Source organism: Balaenoptera borealis (assembly GCF_965194805.1).
Source record: "Balaenoptera borealis genome assembly, chromosome: 15".
NCBI classification, from domain to species: Eukaryota; Metazoa; Chordata; class Mammalia; order Artiodactyla; family Balaenopteridae; genus Balaenoptera; species Balaenoptera borealis.
Genome location: NC_138871.1, coordinates 60,665,177 through 60,686,938, shown reverse-complemented (window position 1 = coordinate 60,686,938; position 21,762 = coordinate 60,665,177). Strand labels below are relative to the sequence as shown.

The window sequence follows — 21,762 nt, the reverse complement described above, 5'->3', positions numbered from 1 at the left end:
AAAAATCAAACCACAAAATTAGTAGGAAAAAAAAAAAGCAAAAACAACTTCCCAGAGTAAGCACCATTAAGAGTTTGCTGTAGGGCTTCCCTGGTGGCGCAGTGGTTAAGAATCCGCCTGTCCATGCAGGGGACACGGGTTCCAGCCCTGGTCCTGGAAGATCCCACATGCCGCGGAGCAACTAAGCCTGTGCGCCACAACTACTGAGCCTGCGCTCTAGAGCCCGCGAGCCACAACTACTGAGCCTGAACTCTAGAGCCTGTGCTCCACAACAAGAGAAGCCACTGCAATGAGAAGCCCGTGCACCACAACAAGAAGCCCGTGCACCACAACGAAGAGTAGCCCCCCACTCGCCGCACCTAGAGAAAGCCCGTGTGCAGCAACGAAAACCCAATGCAGCCAAAAATAAATAAATAAAATAAATAAATTTTTTAAAAATTAAAAAAAAAAAAAAGCGTTTGCTGTATATCCCAACCTTTTTCTATGCATACACATGTACACATAGGTTAGGTTTTTTTTTTTTAATTATTATTTTTTAATGGGATTGTACTATATGTACTATTTTGCAACTTGCTCTTTTTACTCAATGTATAACAAATTTAACATAGGGAAGCAGGTCTTACATAAACCATGACCATTTAAAAGATTCAATGAAGAAAGGCAAGAAATGGTCTATTAACTCCAACGTTTTGATACTTCCAAGCTGCCTACTTTAAAGAGAGATTCAGAAAAGTCCATTTGGGAAAAATTTCAAAAAGGTACAAGTGAACATATTATCAAACAGTGTTATTTTTTCCTCATTAAAAAGGCAAAGCACACTGTAAAATGAAACACTGGACTATTTTATGGTAGCAAGTTATTTTATCAAAAACAGTAAAATTCTCTGTGGGTACTGCAGTTTCATTCTTTAAATGGAAGACAAATAGATATAGGGGACGGTGGGGAGAATAAACACCACTTGTCTAGAAATGATTAAGCAGGAAAAAATAAGATCTATATTACACAGTATTAATACACATCAATAAAAATTTTACAAATAAAGGATATTCAACCATTGCTTGTATCCCATTTCTCTTGAATATAACAATACGTTGCACTTTTCCAACAGGATTGCATACAGTATATAAAACATCCTATGAAGGAAAGAAAACAAGACGTCATCACATTTTATACTTAGAAAAATAATAAAGCTATACTCTATTTTGTTTTACTAAAAAAAAACTGTCAAGATGTCATTTCTATTAAGTACTAATTAAACTTTTAAAAACTGTTACACTTTAATAGATCTAAAGTTATTTCTTCACCTACACAATATACCCACATTAGAGAACTTCCAATGAAACATTTGAAAAACATTATTACTTATTTTTAATCTCCTAAATGAATCCTCAATTTTTATTTTCTTAACAGGTACCTAAAAGAATCTCTGACAATACACAATTAATAAACCAAAGCTGTCATCACTTTGCTTTTTCCCTAATGTGACTCTGAAATGTTTAATACTATAATCGCTTAAATCACAATAATAAATATTTATTAAAAAGTAGTAGTAGAACAACTCAGTATTTATTTTCAAGGACAATGGCTATAGATAAAAGACCCAGGGAAGATCATTTATATTGAGTTAAATTTCACCAAACAAGATGCCTGAATCATCTAAGAGAGAACCCTAAATACCCACTTAGGAACAATTCTTCAACTTTCAAAATTCTGAGTACCTACAATTACACAGCCACACCATTAGGTACTAAGGATACAGTAAACAAATCGGAGTACTTGTACTAGTTATATTCTTTTTCCCAAAACACCAAATACTGTAAATATATTAATACTGTTTATTAATAAGTCTATACATATTACAAAAGTAAATAGATACATAATGTCTAACTAAATTTAAATAGTGTCTTATGCTTTAAGTTTATGTCCAAATATCATATACCCTTACTAGAAGTCATACTAAATGAAGCTCCTCTTATTGTGATATTTTATTCATTACAAAAATCCTTATCACTATCACAGTGTCCTTATCACTAGTTTATTATTAAACAGCATGTCATTATTATGAAGTAGAAAACTGAACTGGTTCAAGAACATGAATCCTTTTAAATTCTAATATCACTGTTTTAAAGAGTGAAGAAGGGAACTTTTAGGTAAATCGGAGAAGTTTTTAACAAGCTATCTCTAAACAGCTTATAATGATAAATGTACCTTACTGTACTATGGAATTCTGTCACTACCTAGAAGATGCTTTTAATACATGTGCTGGCATATTAGAGAGAGATTTCTTGGATCATTTCCACCAAGTCCGTCTAACGCTTTATTATCAGAAAGAGAGTTAACACTGATGTTAATAAAAAAATTTAATGTGCTTATTTAATTATGACAACTGTGCTTCTGACCTTTTTATAGCTTCAGTGCTCACCATGTCTTTGTTCATTAAACTTGATAGTCAAAATTAAAATTAATTTTAATAATTCTTTTTTAAAAATCCACTATTTTCAAATATCTATATGGCAGTGAAGAAAACTACAGATTAGTCACTCAAGACAAATTCCAAAATCACTTTTAATTTAGCTTGTCTTACTAAAATACATACCACCGTAATTGGATAAAGAGGATTCTGAATCGATAGCAGAAGAACTTTGTTGCCTCCTGATGGATCATCAGTATTTCCTGGCCGAGTGATCCTTTTGCTTGTAGAATAGTTGAAAAAAGCCTGCTGACCAGCTATGTACACGGGTTCATCTGCAGCAAACGTCACACATTCTTTGGCACTATCTATGTTCTCAAATTCTACTAGAGCCTGCCGTTTAAATGGCATCATCATCACATAGCTGAAAGGGAGATTGGGAAAGAATAATATAGTAAGTTCAATTAACATTATTTTTCTCAATCAAGTAAAAGCAGACTTTAACAAAAAAGTCTCAAGTCATACAGATTAGTAGTCTTCACTACCTGTATCCAATATTAGTCAACTCTTAAATTATCCACATAAATTGCGGTACACCAGGTAGATGGTACATACTTGAAACCTCCTCCTCCTGTGATTGAAAGTTTTTAACTACCTCATGCCCTCCTCAAGCACAATTCTGTTACCAGTTGTTAATCATGCCATCCAGTTTATTCCTCAGGCTGCCACTTCCAAGCAGCATTAGAAAATACCTAGATACAGAAATCAGCAGAGAAACAAGAAGATCCTACTGTGTAGCACAGGGAACTATGTTCAACATACTGTGAAAAACCATAATCGAAAAGAATATGAAAAAGAATATATATGTATAACTGAGCCACTTTGCTGAACAGCAGAAATTAACACAACACTGTAAAGCAACTATACCTCAGTAAAAAAAATTTTTAAAAAAGAAATCAACAGAGATAAAACTCAAGAGAAGGTTAGCAGATGGGTCCCCTCGACAACAGAAACTACCACCTCTATTGAATTTTGCAAATAAGTATGTGCCACACTAAGAAATGACTACACTTCCATTTGTCTTACTAAAAACAGAGAACCAAAAGACAAAAAGAAGCAACTACAAACAGACCAAATTTCATACAATAATCTCCTCTAAAATTCTTAAATATTTTTAAATATTAAAGAATCCATAAAAAGATATTCACTAGAATATGGTAATCGTGGATGCTATGGCCAAGACAGTGAAGTATTTACTCTTCATTGTATACTCTTTGGGAAGGGGAATATATTTTAATCCATGAAATGAAAAATAAAGAAATGAAGGAAGGGAGGTTAGCGAGAAATCAGAACAGATGGATCAGAACAGGGAAACATGTCCTCTATTCACAGGAACAAGGACCTTAAAAATATTTTAAAATCAATGTGCTTTTTATAATAGCAGAAGGCCAGAGAAATAACATCGGGTCAGGAACTCAGAGACAGCACTGCTTCTCAATCAGGCGTCCAGGACCAACCACTAAACTTCAAAACCTAGCAAGTGTTTCTTAGTAAGAAACAGACCACTTTGTAGCCTGGCAAATTATGTAATTTCTTATGAATTTCAGCTTCCTCATTTATACAACTGGGAGGATTGTCGTCAAGATTACAGTTTCTGCACACGTATTGCTTGCCTTGCCTCATTCATCTTTACATCCTCAGAATCTAGAAACGGAGCCTGGCACATGACAGGTGTTCAATCACCATTTGTTGGTCTATGAGGCTTATTAGCTCTCTCAACCCACATCATTCAAAATTAGAGAATAAAACACAGAAACAATAACGCCTGGGATTAGTTTATAAATGCAAGATATAAATTCCCAGAGAGAAACATTCGTTTTAGAAACGCAAACTCCTAGCTGAAGTTCTAAAGTCTTGTATACAAAAAAACAGAAAACCCTGGAATCAGGTCTACGCTAAAGAAATTAAGGAATAATAAATATTCTCCTCTCACAAATATGTTGTTTTATAGCTAAATGATATCACCAAGTAAATATGTTAATAATGCCCTTTGGCTCTTTGGAAACACAGAAAAATTATAAAGGCCCAAAAATATTTAAATTCTTTATTGGCCTATTAAAATAGACTCACCTGTTTGTAGTAAAAAGTGCTGTCAATAACTGCTGTAAGAAGTAAGCTAGAAGCACAGAGCTAAAAGTTAAACAGGTTACCCAGGAAAAGTGGCATCATAGGAAGATAGGGAAGGCAAAATTAGAATGTCACAAAGGCATTTTAGAATTCACTTAAATTGTCTGGCACATAATTTTTTAAAAAATTTTAAAAAGCATTAGTATGAGAAAGACTGGAAGACCAAAGAGAGTAAAAATAAACAAAAAGTCTAAGGAACATGGTAGGTAGGGTGGGTGCTTTCAACTTATAGCTTAAAACATGTTTACTACTTTTTAAATAAAAACAGGAGGAAGCAAGAGATTTACTACACAAATTAGGTCCCAAAAGTTTTATTTTAAAATTTAAACTGGTATAGCTAATCACTACCTAGCATCCTCTCCTTTAATGAGAGGGGAGAAGGGAGGAAAAGAGACTCAGTATATATTTCTAAATATTCTTTTGATTAAATAAAGACCAAAAAAATAGCAATTTTATTATCCTGACAGAACCATTCTCAAGATCTTGTTATAGTTTCTCCTGAACTTCTTTCCTATACATCTAGTTTTTAAGTATCAACTTACTATATATTGAACTTGGTGACATCTATTTAAGATGAGCAGCTTCTATACAGTCTTTATAATTCCCCCCCCAACACCACTCAATAAATCAACAAATAAAAAAATAGGGAAAGGTTCTATAAATGCAACATTTTGAAGCAAAACACCTACTCCTCATAGGAGGCTGTTCAAGGTTCTTTTAGCTTTAGTAGCTAAGATCAAGATCATTCCACACAACTGAAACTCCTATTATCATATTTATGCCAATTAAGCTCGTAATTATACACTAATTTGTTCCGATTATTTCATGACTTTTCTATCCACATAACTACCAATCTTGAGGACAGAACAATGTACTACGCAAATTAACTAAATAAAATTCATATATGGAACACATTACCATGGACTAAGTATCGAACAGTATAGAGTCTAAAACTGGGACTTCCCTGGTGGCGCAGTGGATAAGGCTCCAAGCTCCCAATGCAGGGGGCCCGGGTTCCAGCCCTGGTCAGGGAACTAGATCCCACATGTGTGCTGCAACTAAGAGTCCACGAGCTGCAACTAAGGAGCCTGCCTGCCACAACTAAGACCCAGCACAACCAAATAAATAAATAAATATTTTTTTAAGTATATAAATATAATAATAAAAACGGACAGGCCACTCAGAAGTAATTCAAATTACTTACAAACTTAAACAAATAGTTCTATTTCTTTAATCCCCAACACTCAGCTCATGGTCATAATTAACATCAAAATATCAATATAGTTATTATTTACCTAAAGTTTCCAACTGTATTTGCTCATCAACTTGTTTTCTGACATTGCTTTGGTATTTCTTGGCTCTAAGAAAATAACTTAAAAAACCCTAAATATATAAGAACAGAAGAAAGTAATAATTCAGAGATAACTATCTTTTTATAACTCCATGAGACAATGCACCACCTAGAAGGTCCTTATAGTGACTGGGTTAGACTAGTGTCAACATGCAAGTCTAAATATAGTCTAAGCAGTCTGCTTCAATGCTATGTAACTGTCCAGACAAACTTAACTTCCAATATCCACTCCAAATGACTAAGAAGTGATATAGTTATCTTAGTGATACTTCAAGAAATGGGCTTTTTTAATGCCCGTGTGGATTTCCAATTTGTACCTCCAAGGATCAACAATATGTTAACAGTGGTCTCTGAGGTACATAAGTTAAGGGTAACAAGTTTGCTAAGTCATCCATCTCTCAATGAGGTCACCAAAGAAATTAATTAAAAAGATCCCCTGATGGAAGGTAACACAACCCCTACTCCTTTGAAGCAATGATTCCTCTGTTGGAACCTCTGATCACTCCCTCCCCATCTATTTATTCACCATCCTTTCAATACTCAAAACTCCACATAAATTTTTATAAAATTGAAGCAATCAAGCAATCTCAGCAAATATATTGAAATTTCTCTCCTATTTATATATTATGACTTAGTCTGTGTCTGATGCCTATAACAAAAACCCCAAACGTATTCATCAATGGAAAAAATAATAATAAAATAAACTCTAGATTATCCATACTAAGAAGAGAACAGCCAGGCATATTCCAAAAATAATCTACAAAATGTTTTAGAGTGTCTATTTTTGCAGCAGATTCACTTTTCTAATTATGTTTTCCATTTAAGTCAATATTCTTAAGTACACACCAGCTGTGGAAAAAGGAGGAGCCTGAGTGAATACAAAACACAAAAGGAAGACAATCTAGGATAAAACACTGACCGCTCATGATCTGCATAAGAACTCACAGCAACATGCACCTAAGCAAATAATGCCTACCCTTAATCTACCCACTTTTCATTGCCAACTGATTCTTAAATAGTTCAAAACAAACAAAAAACAAAACAAAACAAAATCAGTATTTAAGTACCACTATTTGAAACTCTGAAGATGAAGGGCGTAATTAACTCAATGGTTTAAAAGCAGCGTTTAAGAAGGAATCATGGATTCATTTGAAAATCAGATGAAAGATGCAATAATCAATTTTACACACAACCTGGTTGAGGAGTGAGAGGGGATCATGGATCCACAAAAATTCATCCATGCATAATCCCAGAAAGCCTCAGAAGGCTTCAAAGATATACAGTCATAGGTAAACAATATATACTATGGTTAAACATCAAGGCTTATAGCAAGCAAGCAAAGTTTGTTCTACCATACTGTTTTCACAATCTGTATGAAGTTCTTATTGGCCTTACCATATTGTCCCAAATTTTTCCAGAGCCTCCACAAGGTCTGCTTCAACCACAGATTCACAGAGTCCTCGAACATGGACAACGGGTGAAACAGAAACTTTATGATGACTTCCACCTGCCTCCTAGCAAGATAAAATAATTTCTAGTTAAAAAGTTTAGAAGTCTAAATAAATTGCATCTTTTAGTAAACCCATCTCTGCATTAAAAAGCAAACATTAAAAAAAAAAAAAAAATCCCAAACCAAATTGCAATTCACAAGTTAGCGAAAGGACCCGAGAGTAAAATCACTAATTAAATGTTTGGCATGAAAATTCTGATTTCTTAAAAGGGAGCATTCTCTCTCAATAAGAACTACAGATAAGTTATTTAATAACTCATTTCAACTTCAACTTATATAATATTGTACATCAACTATACTTCAATAAAAAAATAACTTATTTCAACTTCAAGGAAATCTCAGAAAAAACGTCAGCAGATACACAGAGCATGCTACAATTGGAAACATACTTTATATTCATAATTTCACTTCCATAAAAATCAAAATCTCAAGTAGACCAAATGAACAAAAAGTCCCAATTAAAATTTCTTCTTTAATATAAAGATTATATAATTTATTTTTCCTGGAATATAGATTAATATCATATTTTGTCCTTATTTAATTGGTTACCTAGTCCCACAATAATTTGAAGTTACTCAGTACACCTGACAACTTAAATTTATACAAGGTACCATCTTTGCTGATGAACAAGGAGTACTCAAAAATACAAGCCTTGGGAAATTCCCTGGCAGTCCAGTGGTTAGGACTTGGTGCTTTCACTGCCAGGGCCCGGGTTCAATCCCTGATTGGGGAACTAAGATCCCACAAGCCGTGTGGCACAGCCCAAAAAAAAAGAAAAAAAAAACACAAACCTTCCTGGGCTTCTGTGAAGTATTGTGTATCTTTGAGTATGCCCAGCAAGAAGTCTTAAAACATATGGTCTTAAACTTTATTTTAAAAGGGACTATGTAGGAAAATTAGCTTGAAAATGAAAATAGCTCTCATTTACTTATTCAAGTTCTATTAAGACAAAGATCTGTATTTACAACTAGCCACTGGGCACCTCTCTTGCATCACTTCAGAAATGACCTCCATAAAAGATGAAATCTTGCCGTTTGTGACAACATGGATGGATCTAAAGGGTATTATGCAGAATCTAAAAAACAAAATAAACCAACAAGCAAAACAAAACCAAAACAAACTCACAGATACAGAGAACAAATGGGTGGTTGAGGGGGAGGGATGTGAAACAGGTGAAGGGGATTAAGAGGTACAAACCTCCAGTTACAAAATAAATAAGCCATGGGATGTAATATACAGCATAAGGAATATGGTCAATAATATAATAACTCTGTATGGGACTGATGGTTACTAGACTTATCATGGTGATCATTTCATAATGTATGCAAAGTCAAATCACTATGCAGTACACCTGAAGCTAACATATTATACATCAACTATATTGCAATTAAAAAGTAATTTCTAAAAGGAAAGAAAAGAATTCCATGTACAATTCACACATATACCAAAAAAATCTATTAAAGGAAAGGTTTTTTTCTCCTATAAACAGGAAAAAAGGGTTTTTCCTCCTAATCTAAAAACACAAATGTTTTACCATTAAAACTTAAGAATCATTTTAAGAACATTAAATCCCTTTATGGCTATTTTTAAAGACTCACCAACTTTGCTTTATTATCATAAAGACTGTTAGAAAATACTGTAACAGTCTTGTGCCATGCCAATAAAAAAATGTCAAATTTTAAAAAAAGAACTAATTTAAGTATATAAAGTAACCATGAGACTATTCTTACACTCTTGTCAAATCCAGCAAATAAATTAAATCCTTTGCAAATACTAATTCAGTCCTTGGAATTTTATTTGAATTGCTTATGCTGAGTCTTTTCTATGGTTAAACAGATATTCATTACATGCCACTAAGTCTGAAATGAATCATTCTGATTGTACCCTATGTATACCAACACGTTATTAGCAGCCTGTTAGCAACTTTAACAAATGCGACTGCCTCAGTGAAACTCAACAACCAAATGTACATTATCATCATTAAGCTCTTAATTACTGGATGACAATAAAGCAGGAAGAAAGCTCTAATACCTAAAAACCTAATTTAGAGAAAACATTTAAAGTATAAATAATAAGTTTTACTCTAAAAATAATTAGACAATAATAAACTACAAGAAATAAGACAGTCATATCCTTTGGTCCTTAGAAATGAGCTAGGAAAGGTAAAAATGCAAAAGAAAACTGTATTGGCCTGGGCGCCTCAAAAAGTAAAAAACAGTGGAAGATTTCAGACTGAGAGTAAAGACAGTCAACAACCAAATGCAGTATGTGAGCTTTCATTTTATAATTGATAAAAACTGCTATAAAAAACATCTTAGGGAAAATTGGAGAAATTGAATCATAAACAGGATATGATTGGGTTAGCCAAAAAGTTCGTTTGGGTTTTTCTGTAAGATGTTTTTGATTGTCTTAGGTACCATTATGATGGCAATGGCTATATGAAAAGAATATCCTTATTCTTAGGAAAACTGTGTTATTTAGGGATGAACTGTCATGATACCTGCAACTTACTTTCAAATAGTATAGAGAAAAATAGTATGTATATAAATATATACACATATAGAGATAAAATCCCAAATGGCAAAATGTTAAAAACTGCTGAATCTAGGTGAAGGGCATATGTAATTAAATATTTTACATAATATAAAAAATTGGGAAATTATTGTATAATATATTTAAGACCTACGAAAAGGTATGAAGAATATAAAAATATTCATTAACTCACCACCCAGTTTAATAAATAAAACACTAGGAAGAGGGAGTTGAACACATCTCTTCTTCCTACCTCCCTTCCCAACACAGATAACCACTATCTTGAATACAGTGCTAAAAAATGAGTACTTTTCAAACTGGTCTTCTTACAAAGAAAAGGATTATAGGATCAATTTTTAAAATCTCTCAAAAGATCTGATTTTAACATATTACTACTTAATTATATTTCTTAAATGAAACAGATCAAGATTTAAGTTATTCTTTAAAAGCTTAAAGATGTTAAATGCAATCAATATGGTACTTAGGGGAAGATATGATTATCTCAACCTCAAGGCTGAGAATATATCCCATACCCTCTGTATTTCCCTTATTCGCACTCAATGACTCTGCCTTTCATGAGTTTATCTACCTTGATATTTCTCTATCTCTAAATTATGTCCCCTTTTCTTGAACTTAAAATTCTCATTCTTTCTGTAGTTTATTTAAAAAATAAAAAAACCCTAGTGTTGTTTCCAAATATAAAACTGATATATTAAAGGTACCTTTTCAAACTATATTTTCACCACCCCTCTTTTTCCCCCCAAATACTAACATGTTTCTTTTTTTATAAATTTATTTATTTATTTATTTTTAATTTTATTTTATTTATTTTTTTTACAGCAGGTTCTTATTAACCATTTTACACATATTACTGTATATATGTCAATCCCAATCTCCTAATTCATCACAATAAATTTATTTATTTTATTTACATTTATTTTTGGCTGCGTTGGGTCTTCGCTGCTGCGTGCAGGCGAGCAGGGTCTACTCTTCATTGTGGTGCGCGGGCTTCTCATTGCGGTGGCTTCTCTTGTTGCCGAGCACGGGCTTCAGTAGTTGTGGCACATGGGCTCAGTAGTTGTGGCTCATAGGCTCTAGAGCACAGGCTCCGTAGGTGTGGCGCACGGGCTTAGTTGCTCCATGGCATGTGGGATCTTCCTGGACCAGGGCTCGAACCCGTGTCCCCTGCATTGGCAGGCGGATTCTTTTCTTTTTAATATAAATTTATTTATTTATTTATTTTTGGCTGTGTTGGGTCTTCGTTGCTGCACGCGGGCTTTCTCTAGTTGCGGCGAGCGGGGGCTACTCTTCATTGCAGTGCGCGGGCTTCTCATTGTGGTGGCTTCTCTTGTTGCGGAGCACAGGCTCTAGGCGCGCGGGCTTCAGTAGTTGTGGCGCGCGGGCTTCAGTAGTTGTGGCATGCGGGCTCAGTAGTTGTGGCTTGTGGGCTCTAGAGCGCAGGCTCAGTAGTTGTGGCACACGGGCTTAATTGCTCCGCGGCATGTGGGATCTTCCCGGGCCAGGGTTCGAACCTGTGTCTCTGGCATTGGCAGGCGGATTCTTGACCACTGTGCCACCAGGGAAGCCCCTAACATGTTTCTTAAATCAACATTTTATCTCTACCTATACTATATAGTGGTGATAAAAAATCTGAAATCATCTCCAGAGCTTCTTTTACTACCCTAAAATTACCTCCTTTAAGCATCATACTCTGCATCTGAATCTTAAATTGGTGAATAAGTCAGTATTGTTTACTCCATCCATATATTAATACTTTGACCATGTCTTCTAAAGCTTAAGGAGTTTTTTTTAATCCTTTCTCATATAGAAGCTCAAATTCTTTTTTTTTTTTTAATTTTATAAATTTATTTATTTATTTATTTTTGGCTGCGTTGGGTCTTCATTGCTGCACGCAGGGTTTCTCTAGTTGTGTTGAGCAGGGGCTACTCTTCGTTGCGGTGCGCAGGCTTCTCATTGCGGTGGCTTCTCTTGTTGCGGAGCACAGGCTCTAGGGGCACAGGCTTCAGTAGTTGTGGCATGCGGGCTCAGTAGTTGTGGCTTGCGGGCTCTAGAGCGCAGGCTCAGTAGCTGTGGCGCACGGGCTTAGTTGCTCCGCGGCATGTGGGATCTTCCCGGACCAGGGCTTGAACCCGTGTCCCCTGAATTGGCAGGCGGATTCTTAACCACTGTGTCACCAGGGAAGTCCGAGAAGCTCAAATTCTTTTCATTTCAAATGTTTTACTTATCTAGGCTCTCTCCTGGTCTATTTATATCTATTATTTATCAGATGAGAAACAATATTCCAAATAAGTACCCAGCAAATGGAGGCATACCTGCAATTTCCGTATACTTTTTTCTTTTTTAATTACTCAATCCCTTCTTTAGGTAAACTGGGTCAACTATAATGAAGACATTATTTGGTCCTCACTGCAAGCTACAGACCAGTTACAAACCCCCAGCCCCTCTTCAAAGGCTACCTCAAAGACAAACTCCAATAACATCAATCTTGAGTGCTAATTTTGACGACTGCAGACTGAAAACCAGACTTAACTAAAGAGAAGGGAAGCTCAGAATAGAATAGAATATAAATGAAGCTTCCATATGAGAGGAATGAGAAGGGACCATTAAAACTCTCAATATAGTAAAACTGTAAACTCACAAAGGCAATGCACAATGTCCTCAGGCTTTTTGTTTTCCCAACATCTCCACGCATAACACGTGCTCAACAGCCATTGAACAGCCTTTATTGCCCTCCTATAAATATAGGATTAAAAAAACCAACCTCAAATTCAGTAATTCATCCCCCAAAACCAAACGTGCACAGACCCACTGCAAGTGATTATCAGCCTCTCCTTAATCACCTCCAATGACAGGAAAACACACTACCTTGTGAGACAATCTACTATATTTTTAGAAAGTTCTTCATAATATGCATCCAAATCTGTCTCCCTGTAACTTCCTATACAAAATGGCCTTTGAAGTCAGACCAGCGTTTGAATCTTTGGACATTTACTGGCTCTGTGATCTTACACTACGCTACTTACTTAACCTTTCTGAACCTCAGTTTCACTTTTAAAAAAATAAAACAGGGCTGCTCTGGTGGCGCAGTGGTTAAGAATCCGCCTGCCAATGCAGGAAACACAGGTTCAAGCCCTGATGTGGGAAGATCCCACACACCGCAGAGCAACTAAGCCCATGCGCCACAACTACTGAGCCTGCGCTCTAGAGCACGCGAGCCACAACTACTGAGCCCGCGTGCCACGACTACTAAGCCAGTGCGCCTAGAGCCCGTGCTCCACAACGAGAGAAGCCACCGCAGTGAGAAGCCCACGCACTGCAATGAAGAGTAGCCCCTGCTCGCCGCAACCAGAGAAAGCCCGCACACAGCAATGAAGCCCCAATGCAGCCAAAAATAAAAAAATAAAATAAAAAATAATTAAAAAATAAAACAAAATCTTCATCACTTAAAATTACAACAAATAGGACAAATATAAAATGTCTAGCACAGTGCTAGATGTTGTTATTAACAGGGTTCGGTAAACATTAATTGCCACCTCCTATCCTTATCTTCATTTCCTTCTACTACATAACCTTCCTATAATTTGAAATGATTTCTTAAATCACACTTAAGTTTACCCTTCAGGCTAAATATCCCCCAGAGTCTTCTGTCATTCCTCTTATGATATGATCTTGAGTGCCTTCTCTATTCTGGTAATCATTTTCTGGATACATTAGAATTTATCAGAGTACTACCAAGAAATGAGTACAGATTTCCAGATATTTAAGATTATCCCCCCTTTTACTTTGGATACATCACAGATACTTCACATAGATCAAGGACAAACTAGTTTTAAGGGACAGCTGCAAATAGTTTTTAACTCACATTATACTTAGAGTTAAGTAGTACATGGTTTTTCTTTTTTTTGTTTTGTTTTAATATTTATTTATTTATTCAGGCTGTACCGGGTCTTAGTTGTGGCATGCGAACTCTGAGTTGCAGCATGCATGTGGGATCTAGTTCCCGGACCAGGGATCAAACCCAGGCCCACTGCACTGGAAGCGCGGAGTCTTACCCACTGGACCACCAGGGAAGTCCCAGTTTTTCTTAAAATTAAACAATCACATCTCTTTGCTTGATCTTTTTCTTAATAGAGCAGATCCAAAACACAGGAAACCCTTTAATTTCCCTATCCAAAGTTTTAAGGAACATTTGATCGCATAACAAAGATTAAAAATAACTTTGATTCAAATAACTTCTTAAAAAGTAATCTTTATTTTTTTTGCTCATGTGGTAGAAATCCTTTGGTTTTGCCTGCCCAAAACTCCTTCCCCCTTCATCTGGCTGAACATAAAAACAAGCAAATGAACAAACAAAAACTCCTCAACCCCATATTATTCCACTAGTATTCTCAGTCACACAGTCGTAACTCCCCAACTTCAGAGGTAGTCCAGTGACTAGTTGGGGGTAGGGAGATATAAAAAATGGCTGATCAGAGGGGATAGCTATGGACTCTGAGGGAGAGACTGTTCTTTATTTGCTAGCTATAAAAACGTAAGCCTAGCTTTATCACTACATAGAGGAAATAGAGCTGAAACATGGAAAGAGATAGAATCTAGTCCCTATGACATCATCTAAAACCTAAGATCCTGCCATGCCTAAAACTAATGCCACAACTTGGCATTCATAGTTATTCGGGCCAATAAATTCCCTACCCCTGCCCCCTTTTTGTTTTGTTTAAGCTCATCTGAGTTGGTGCTGTGGCTGCAACTGCAAGCTTTGAAAGTTGTATTCAATTTCACAGAGGGAAAATAAAGCACTAAATGATGTAGGATCACAGATTTTTAGATATGGAATTTTTTTTTTTTTTTTTTTTATCCCATCACCAAGAACAGCACCTAGCACACGACAGGGCTCAAGTATTATTTTTTTAATGAGCTAAGAGATCACAGTGATCATCTAATCCAACCATCTCATGTGATAGGTAGCAAGTTGAGTTCCAAAGAGGTTAAGTCACACAGCATGTTGGTAGCAGAGCCAAGACACCTGCTCTGGTTGGGCTTATGGCTCTATTAACAGCACTTTTCACTATATGTACTAACATGAAGAAATTGTCACTTGTTAAAATCAAAAGACAGTAAAACCTACTACTTTTCATTTACTTCCCAAAACTAAGCCTAAAATTCTCACTCTACTGCAGCAGCTTAGCTAAATAAGACACAGGACATTACCGTTACAGAAGCCTCAAGGCTCTGGCACTTACCTCTGAGGTGCACACCAGAGTGTAGTTACTATGCTCACTGTCACAGTCTCTAAAGTTTTCCTGTGGGACCTAAGCTAACAAAGTGACTTCATCCCATCTCCCATTCTATATTCATCCCAATAAGCCATCATAATAGTCCTATCATCTCTGTAATTCAGATCATTAAAGTTTAACAGTGTATCTTAAGTTCAAACTAGGTTCTCTATATAATGCATATTCCTTTGTTTGGAAATCCTAGGATCCGTATTTTTTATCTTGGCATTTTGCCATCTTACACGTCTATTTATTAAAAGTTGAGAAACTTAAATTTTCACCTCATCAGCAATCACTTTAACAATCTTTGATTTGCCTGTTTAGTCATTAGCAGAATAGAGTAAAAGAAAAACTTAAAAGTCTCTAAAATGCATTAGTACTCCATAAATTTTTATTGATACCAATCTCTATAAAAGCAGGCTTTTTTTGTAAGTAAACTCCCAATTCAGTTCCTAAATCGGTTTTGCCAAGTGAAGTGCTAATATTCAGAAGTCAAGCTGCTTTCTTAAAAGTTAGCAGATACAGAAATTTACTATTAATATGATCTTGAAGATCATGCCTGTTAAATTTAAGAACACAATTTACTCCACAAGAGTAAAGTAATTGTACAATACATAGCATGAACCTCCATAATTAAGCTTTGTTCAAAATGCAGCCCAAAGAATTTGAAACACTCTGGGAGTTTTTGCTCTTCAAAGTTAGTACCAGAAGACACAAATTTGAAGAGTGTCTTACTTCTAATATCCAAACTACAAACTCATTTCTCTTTACACCTTAAAACATCATTCACAATGATCAATTCATCTTTAAATCAGGAGCATTTGTAGAAAGTTTTTCTTAAATACTCACATTCCTCTTTAAATCTAGTTATTATTAAATAACTCAAGGAAAATGAAAAGCCAAACAATGTAATTCATTGAAGTCTTACTGTACACTTTTACAAACTTCCAACTAGCATTGAAAGGATTACCTACCATTGTACCTGATCTGCATTTACTTAAACACTTTGTACAACGGGGCTGGGCTGAAGTTGAGTCAAACCCTTTTCCGTTAGATGAATTACCATATTTCTCGATGATGACGCACTAGACAGTAAACTTCTATTCAGGGCATTCCTGTCCTAGTAAAATTTTATTATGTACAGGTTTCCATAGCTGCAATGATTTCAAAATAGTACCCAAAATTACATGAAGAAAAATGTTTAAAAACAGGAAAAATAATCCTTCATTAGATTTCACAGTACAATATTGGTTCTACTGTTAAATAAAGGCAATTCACCCTCTTCTAAGAAACAACAGCAATAAGATAAACAAAACTTGAATTTATAACTCAATCTGCATACATTAGTTCCTGCCTGGGTAATTTAAAAGCTGCATTACATTAATCACTGAACTACAACTTCAGGTATGGAAAACGTGAAGTTCAACTTTTACATTTTACATTGTAAGAGAACTCAGAACAGTAGTTAACTGACTTTCCCAAGGTCACACAGATTGTATGCTAGCTAAGACTCTTGACTCTCCCCAAGACCTGTCCAGTGCTATTTCCACTGCTAGATACAATTCACTTGGGATGTATTAATTATACATTATTTTCTTCCCAACATCCAAAATAATACTATTGGCTTAACATTTAATGTTTTCAAAAACAACTTTTGGGGGCTTCCCTGGTGGCGCAGTGGTTGAGAATCTGCCTGCTAACGCAGGGGACACGGGTTCGAGCCCTGGTCTGGCAGGATCCCACATGCCGCGGAGCAACTACGCCCGTGAGCCACAACTACTGAGCCTGCGTGTCTGGAGCCCATGCTCCGCAACAAGAGTGGCCGCGATAGTGAGTGGCCCCCGCTTGCCGCAACTAGAGGAAGCCCTCGCACAGAAACGAAGACCCAACACAGCCAAAAAATAAATAATTAATTAATTAAAGGTGCTAATAATTAAAAAAAAAAAAAAAAAAACTTTTGTAAACTGGTTAAAGTATCTTTCCAAGACACTTAATGGAAGACATTTCATGCTACTGCACAAAAACTCGAGCAAGATTTTTGGCAAAAGAAATACACTGATCCAATGCATCTAAATATCAGTTATAACAGTCCAGTATTCTGTGTTTTCAATTTCCACAATGGAGTTAGCTTTGAACTGAAACTTCCTAAGAAAAAATGCACTTTCTTTATTCACACTTTCAAGTTACATTTTGAATATTCCAAATATTCAGGTACAGAAGTCGAAAGCAATATCTAGCCGTAAGAAAACTATTTTGGGCATTCCCTGGGTCCAGTGGTTAGGACTCTGTGCTTCCACTGCAGGGGGGGGCGGCACGGATTCGATCCCTGGTCAGGGAAATAAGATCTCGCATGCCGAGCAGTGCAGCCAAAAAAATAAGTATTATAAATAAAAATAAAATTTCACTTAAAAAAATAAACTTTTATTTAGAGGAAGAAGCAGCTCCTTTTTAAAATGTGTTGCAACATTATCGTATTTGTAAACTCTAACACCGGGGATTACTGACCAGAATTTTTTACATTAAAATGCAAACAAGAGCTAAAAGACTTCTAATTTGCCTCGTATTAAAGGTGAAAAACATTTTAATCTAATATTAGAATATACGTGCACTATTTCGTAAATTTCGGGTTAAGTTTGCTTTAAGAAAATAAATCACAATTAGAACGTGTTAAATGTTTAAGGAACATCCCAGTCATTAAGACAGCTTAAGCGCACCAAAAAGGGCAAAAACGTTTCCTTTGCTTTGTTTCCTTAGTTTCCATCCAGCTGAAACTGAGTTGCCACTTGCTGTGGATAAAACGATTTTCACATTCCTTCTGCCTCCATCTAAGCTTTTTGATGAGAGAAACAAGAATCCAGGAACGTGTGTTTGATGCAGTCCTGAGTTCAGTTCTTTTTGTGGAACGAATTGAGAACACACTGCCCATGAAGAACTGAGGTGATTTTAAGATTTCGTTTTCCTTGTAAGTAGGCGTGTGCGAACACCTGCCAACGCATTTTATTTTTAACCGAAGAGCTAAACACTATACTGAGCAATCATCAGGAAACTGGGGAGCAAAGCATGCAAGCCAGGCCTGCCAAGAGTAAAAATTTTTAAATTAAACCTTCAAGGGAACTGGGCGGTGAGCCGCAGAGCATAATTTGTCACTTAGCGGCGGCTCTCCTCAGGACCCAGGCGAAGAGAGCCCTGGGCGGAACCAACGCCACCATCCTGTGATCGTGACCAGCGCGCGGATGCTCCGGGCAGGGGGCTGAAGGGAGCGGGTCGTCAGACGCCGGCCAGCCGCCCGAGGAGTGAAAACTAACAAAGGGCTAATCGTGCACCAGAGCCCCCCGGAGCGGAAGCAACGCCTCCCCGCCGCCCCCGCCCCGCGACCCTCCCCAAGTTCGGGCCGGCAGTGGACTCAATGCGGGGCCTGCGGCCAGGCCGGGACCGGATTCGCGATCGGGATGCTGGAAACAGGTAGGGCGAAGAATAGAAGCCCCAAAGAGAAGGAGCCGGCGCTTCCCGACCCGGTCAGCGCAGCGAAAAGGGAAAACGAGGCGGGCGGGAGGCCCCGAGGCCGAGTCCCTGCCGCTGGGCCCTGCTTCCCGGGGAGCCGCCAGGCACGGCTGTCGGGGCGCCGCGCTTTGTTACCGGCTGTGAAAAGCTCCGGCCGCCGCCACCGCCGCCGCTATCGCCCCCGCCCCGGGGCGTCGCTTCCCGGCGGTTCTCGCCTTCCTCGGCCGAGTAGTCGATCTCCCCCTCCTCGGTCTTGAGGCGCTTGGCCTGGCTCTCGTACTCCCGATCCTCCTCGTACGTCTCCCTGGGGGAGGATGAGGAAGAGGACATGGCGGCGGCCGGAGGCACCGGCCGGCTAGCGGGTGGGGGTGGCGGCGGGGCGCGGGCCTCGGACGCCGCCGGCCAGTCCCCGTCGCGGGCAGCGCCTCTTTAGCGAAGGTCTGCGCGGCCCGGCTGTCCGCGTGGGCCGCGCGCCCAGAAGCCGGGTGGGTGCGGAGAGTGCGCGGGATGAGGAGGGCGCCCCGGGAGGAGGCTCCGGAGCGGCCGCTCCCCTTTATCACGGAGCCAACATTCAGCCTCTCCCTCCTCCTCCGTCTCCGCTCCCAGTCCCGGGGAGCAAATCTAAGGATGGGGACGCGACCGTGGCTTCCGGTCTTCCCTCCTCCCCTAATCCACTCCTCGCCGCCCAGGCCGAGCCTCCACCCCCATCTTCGCGGCCGCCGTGCAGGATCGAATCCAGCCGCAGCCCGCGGGAAGCGCCCCCCCCCAAGCCCGGGCCTCGCTCCCTATTGGCAGAGGGAAAAGTCGACCAGGCTTCCAATTGGCTGCAAGGGCTGTTCGTCAAAAGCCGCCCAGGGTCCGGCCTCGCCCCTCTCCCTGCGCCTTCCGAACTCTCAGCTGGTTTGCTAGTCCTGACCGCTCAACGCCCACCGCGCGCGGACCTGGAGCCGTTGCTACCCGACGGCCATTAGCACTGTTGGGCCAACTGGAGGTGAGGCGCGGAGTGAACCCCGGCGGACGAGGAGGCGTATAGTGGGTCCAGGACTGCGGTGTTAACCGCCCTCCCGTTAATTTAAATGCTTTTATTACTTATCTTCAAAAGAGAAAATCCCTGCAGAGACATCTCGCAGCCCTGAAACTACAGGCGGTGAGGGGAGAAAAGGGATTAGAATCGTGAAAGTAGCTTTCTCCCTATGTTGTGTGCAAAATCTGATACAAGTGGATGGACTCTCTCCCCGCCCCTAAGTAGATATTCCAGAACACTCAACATTTCCTGAGGTGCAAGTGTGAAGAAGACGCTCGTTTGATCGGTTAGCACTCATGGGTCTTCTGGACCCTTCTTTCCTGACAATTACGGGGGACTTGTGTCAAGTCCCAGCTCCCATTAAATGTGTTTTAAACCTTCCACATAAAGTTTCATCCTTCATGCCAACCCGTTCCTTTCTAGGCGATCTATTTATTTCACATCATTTATTCTTGAAAGATATGAAAGCCTATCAAAAGTGTTTGTCCTTTGGACCACACACAGCTCGTTTCTTCTGTGGAGCCCTGAGGCCTCCGCGAGCTTCTAGTTACTGCTCTCTTTTTGCAACAGGGCCCTTTATACCCACCTATTAGGATGTTCTTTTTTCAAGACTAGAAGCGCTTGGAGACAGGAACTGTGCTCTTTTCATCTTTGCAAACCCAGTTCCTGTACAGTCCCGGGCGCAAGTTCCCTGATCAACAAGGCTGAACGAGTGGGCCTTGGGAAATAAAGGTCCGGTGTCAGAAGAGGAACTGGCAGATCTCACGCAACCTAACTGCCCTCTGTGACTCTAACCCTTGGAGGATTGCCTAGGATCAAGAGTCACTTAAGTGTTTCTAATGTCCTTGTCCCTCAGATGCGTCCCTAAGTGTGGCTCTTCCCTTCCTAATGGTGTGGATTTTTTCCCTCCCCCAGCCTATTCTCTCTTCTTTCCAAAGCTATTTCCTCCCCCCAAAAAAGCCATTTGTATTTATTGCTGACAGTGCTTTAACCTACGTTTGTTTTGTTACTTTTATAATTTACACTGCCTGTCGTTTCGGAATCCATTTGCAAGCTTCTTCACAACACCGTACAGCTATAATCAAATTCGTGTGCGCCTGCAGGTGTACACTGACAAAATAGAAGTAAAAAACAATTCGAATTTTATTTTTCTAAATTATGATAAAATGGAAGTAGAAGTATCAAAGAGGGAGCTGCAGAGCTGGGTGCAGATGAGGAAATGTTGGCAGATCACTGGGAACAATGAGCAGAGCTGAACGGCCTTGTACAAACTTCCCAAATATTTTGTGTGATAGTGAAAATATTTAAAATTCTCAAAGCCTGCATCCAACCTATGGATTATATCAGGTTAAAATGCAGCTCTCACACCAATCAATTGGTAGGAAACCCAGCCTTGCTGAACCTTGCTACTGTACTCAGCGTTTACTTCACTAAAAGTAGGTTAGAGTCAATATGTACTAGTATTAAACTTAATTCTTTTTTCGAACAGCTCAAATCAAATTGTTAATTTAAAAGACTAAGAAGTAAAACTCAGAAAGCATGTTTAAAACTCATCCATTAGTACATTGACCGTGAGTGACCTTTGAGCTTATTGCAGATGAATTGTTCAGTGACAGTAAGTTCTTCAATATGGAAAAGGCTAACTAGCTCATCACTAAAACATGAGAAGAGCTAAATAAGGAGGGCATAAATTATATTCTGCACGATTTAATTTAGGTGAGATCAAGAAATTACACACTTCCCAGTTAACCAGAAATGCCTTTAAAACTCAGAAACAGCTCCTAAATGCGTGCAGATAATCACTTAGCTCAACCTGGAATCTCTTTTGCACTACTGTACATACAGCCTCAGGCCTTTGGTAAATTGTCTGAATGCTTGATTGGATTGGCTGCTGTTGATTAGGGTAGGCAGCAGCCATGAATTTCCATTGACCCAGCTTGAAGGGGACGTAGG

At 38.5% G+C, this 21,762-nt stretch overlaps 2 protein-coding genes across 5 annotated transcripts in view; one reads left to right on the top strand and one right to left on the bottom strand.

Annotated features, from left to right (window-relative positions):
- HNRNPLL (heterogeneous nuclear ribonucleoprotein L like) overlaps positions 1–19,460 on the bottom strand; it is a 37,765-nt gene extending 18,305 nt beyond the window's left edge. The window contains exons 1-4 of one of the 3 annotated variants that reach the window (XM_082356090.1): positions 18,921–19,460; positions 7,344–7,462; positions 2,597–2,834; positions 1,048–1,133 (exon numbers count right to left, since the gene is read on the bottom strand). In XM_082356090.1, coding sequence (XP_082212216.1) covers positions 1,048–1,133; positions 2,597–2,834; positions 7,344–7,462; positions 18,921–19,115 — 638 coding nt within the window. In that variant the 5' untranslated portion in view covers positions 19,116–19,460. The remainder of the gene's footprint in view (positions 1–1,047; positions 1,134–2,596; positions 2,835–7,343; positions 7,463–18,920) is intronic. The other 2 variants (XM_082356089.1, XM_082356088.1) reach the window with 2 other exon arrangements.
- The window catches only part of LOC309611532 (uncharacterized protein), a 28,464-nt gene continuing 15,659 nt past the window's right edge, over positions 8,958–21,762 (top strand). For both annotated transcript variants that reach the window (XM_082356102.1, XM_082356101.1), the window contains exons 1-2: positions 8,958–18,746; positions 19,475–19,776. In XM_082356102.1, the coding sequence (XP_082212228.1) occupies positions 18,734–18,746; positions 19,475–19,776 (315 nt within the window). In that variant the 5' untranslated portion in view covers positions 8,958–18,733. The remainder of the gene's footprint in view (positions 18,747–19,474; positions 19,777–21,762) is intronic.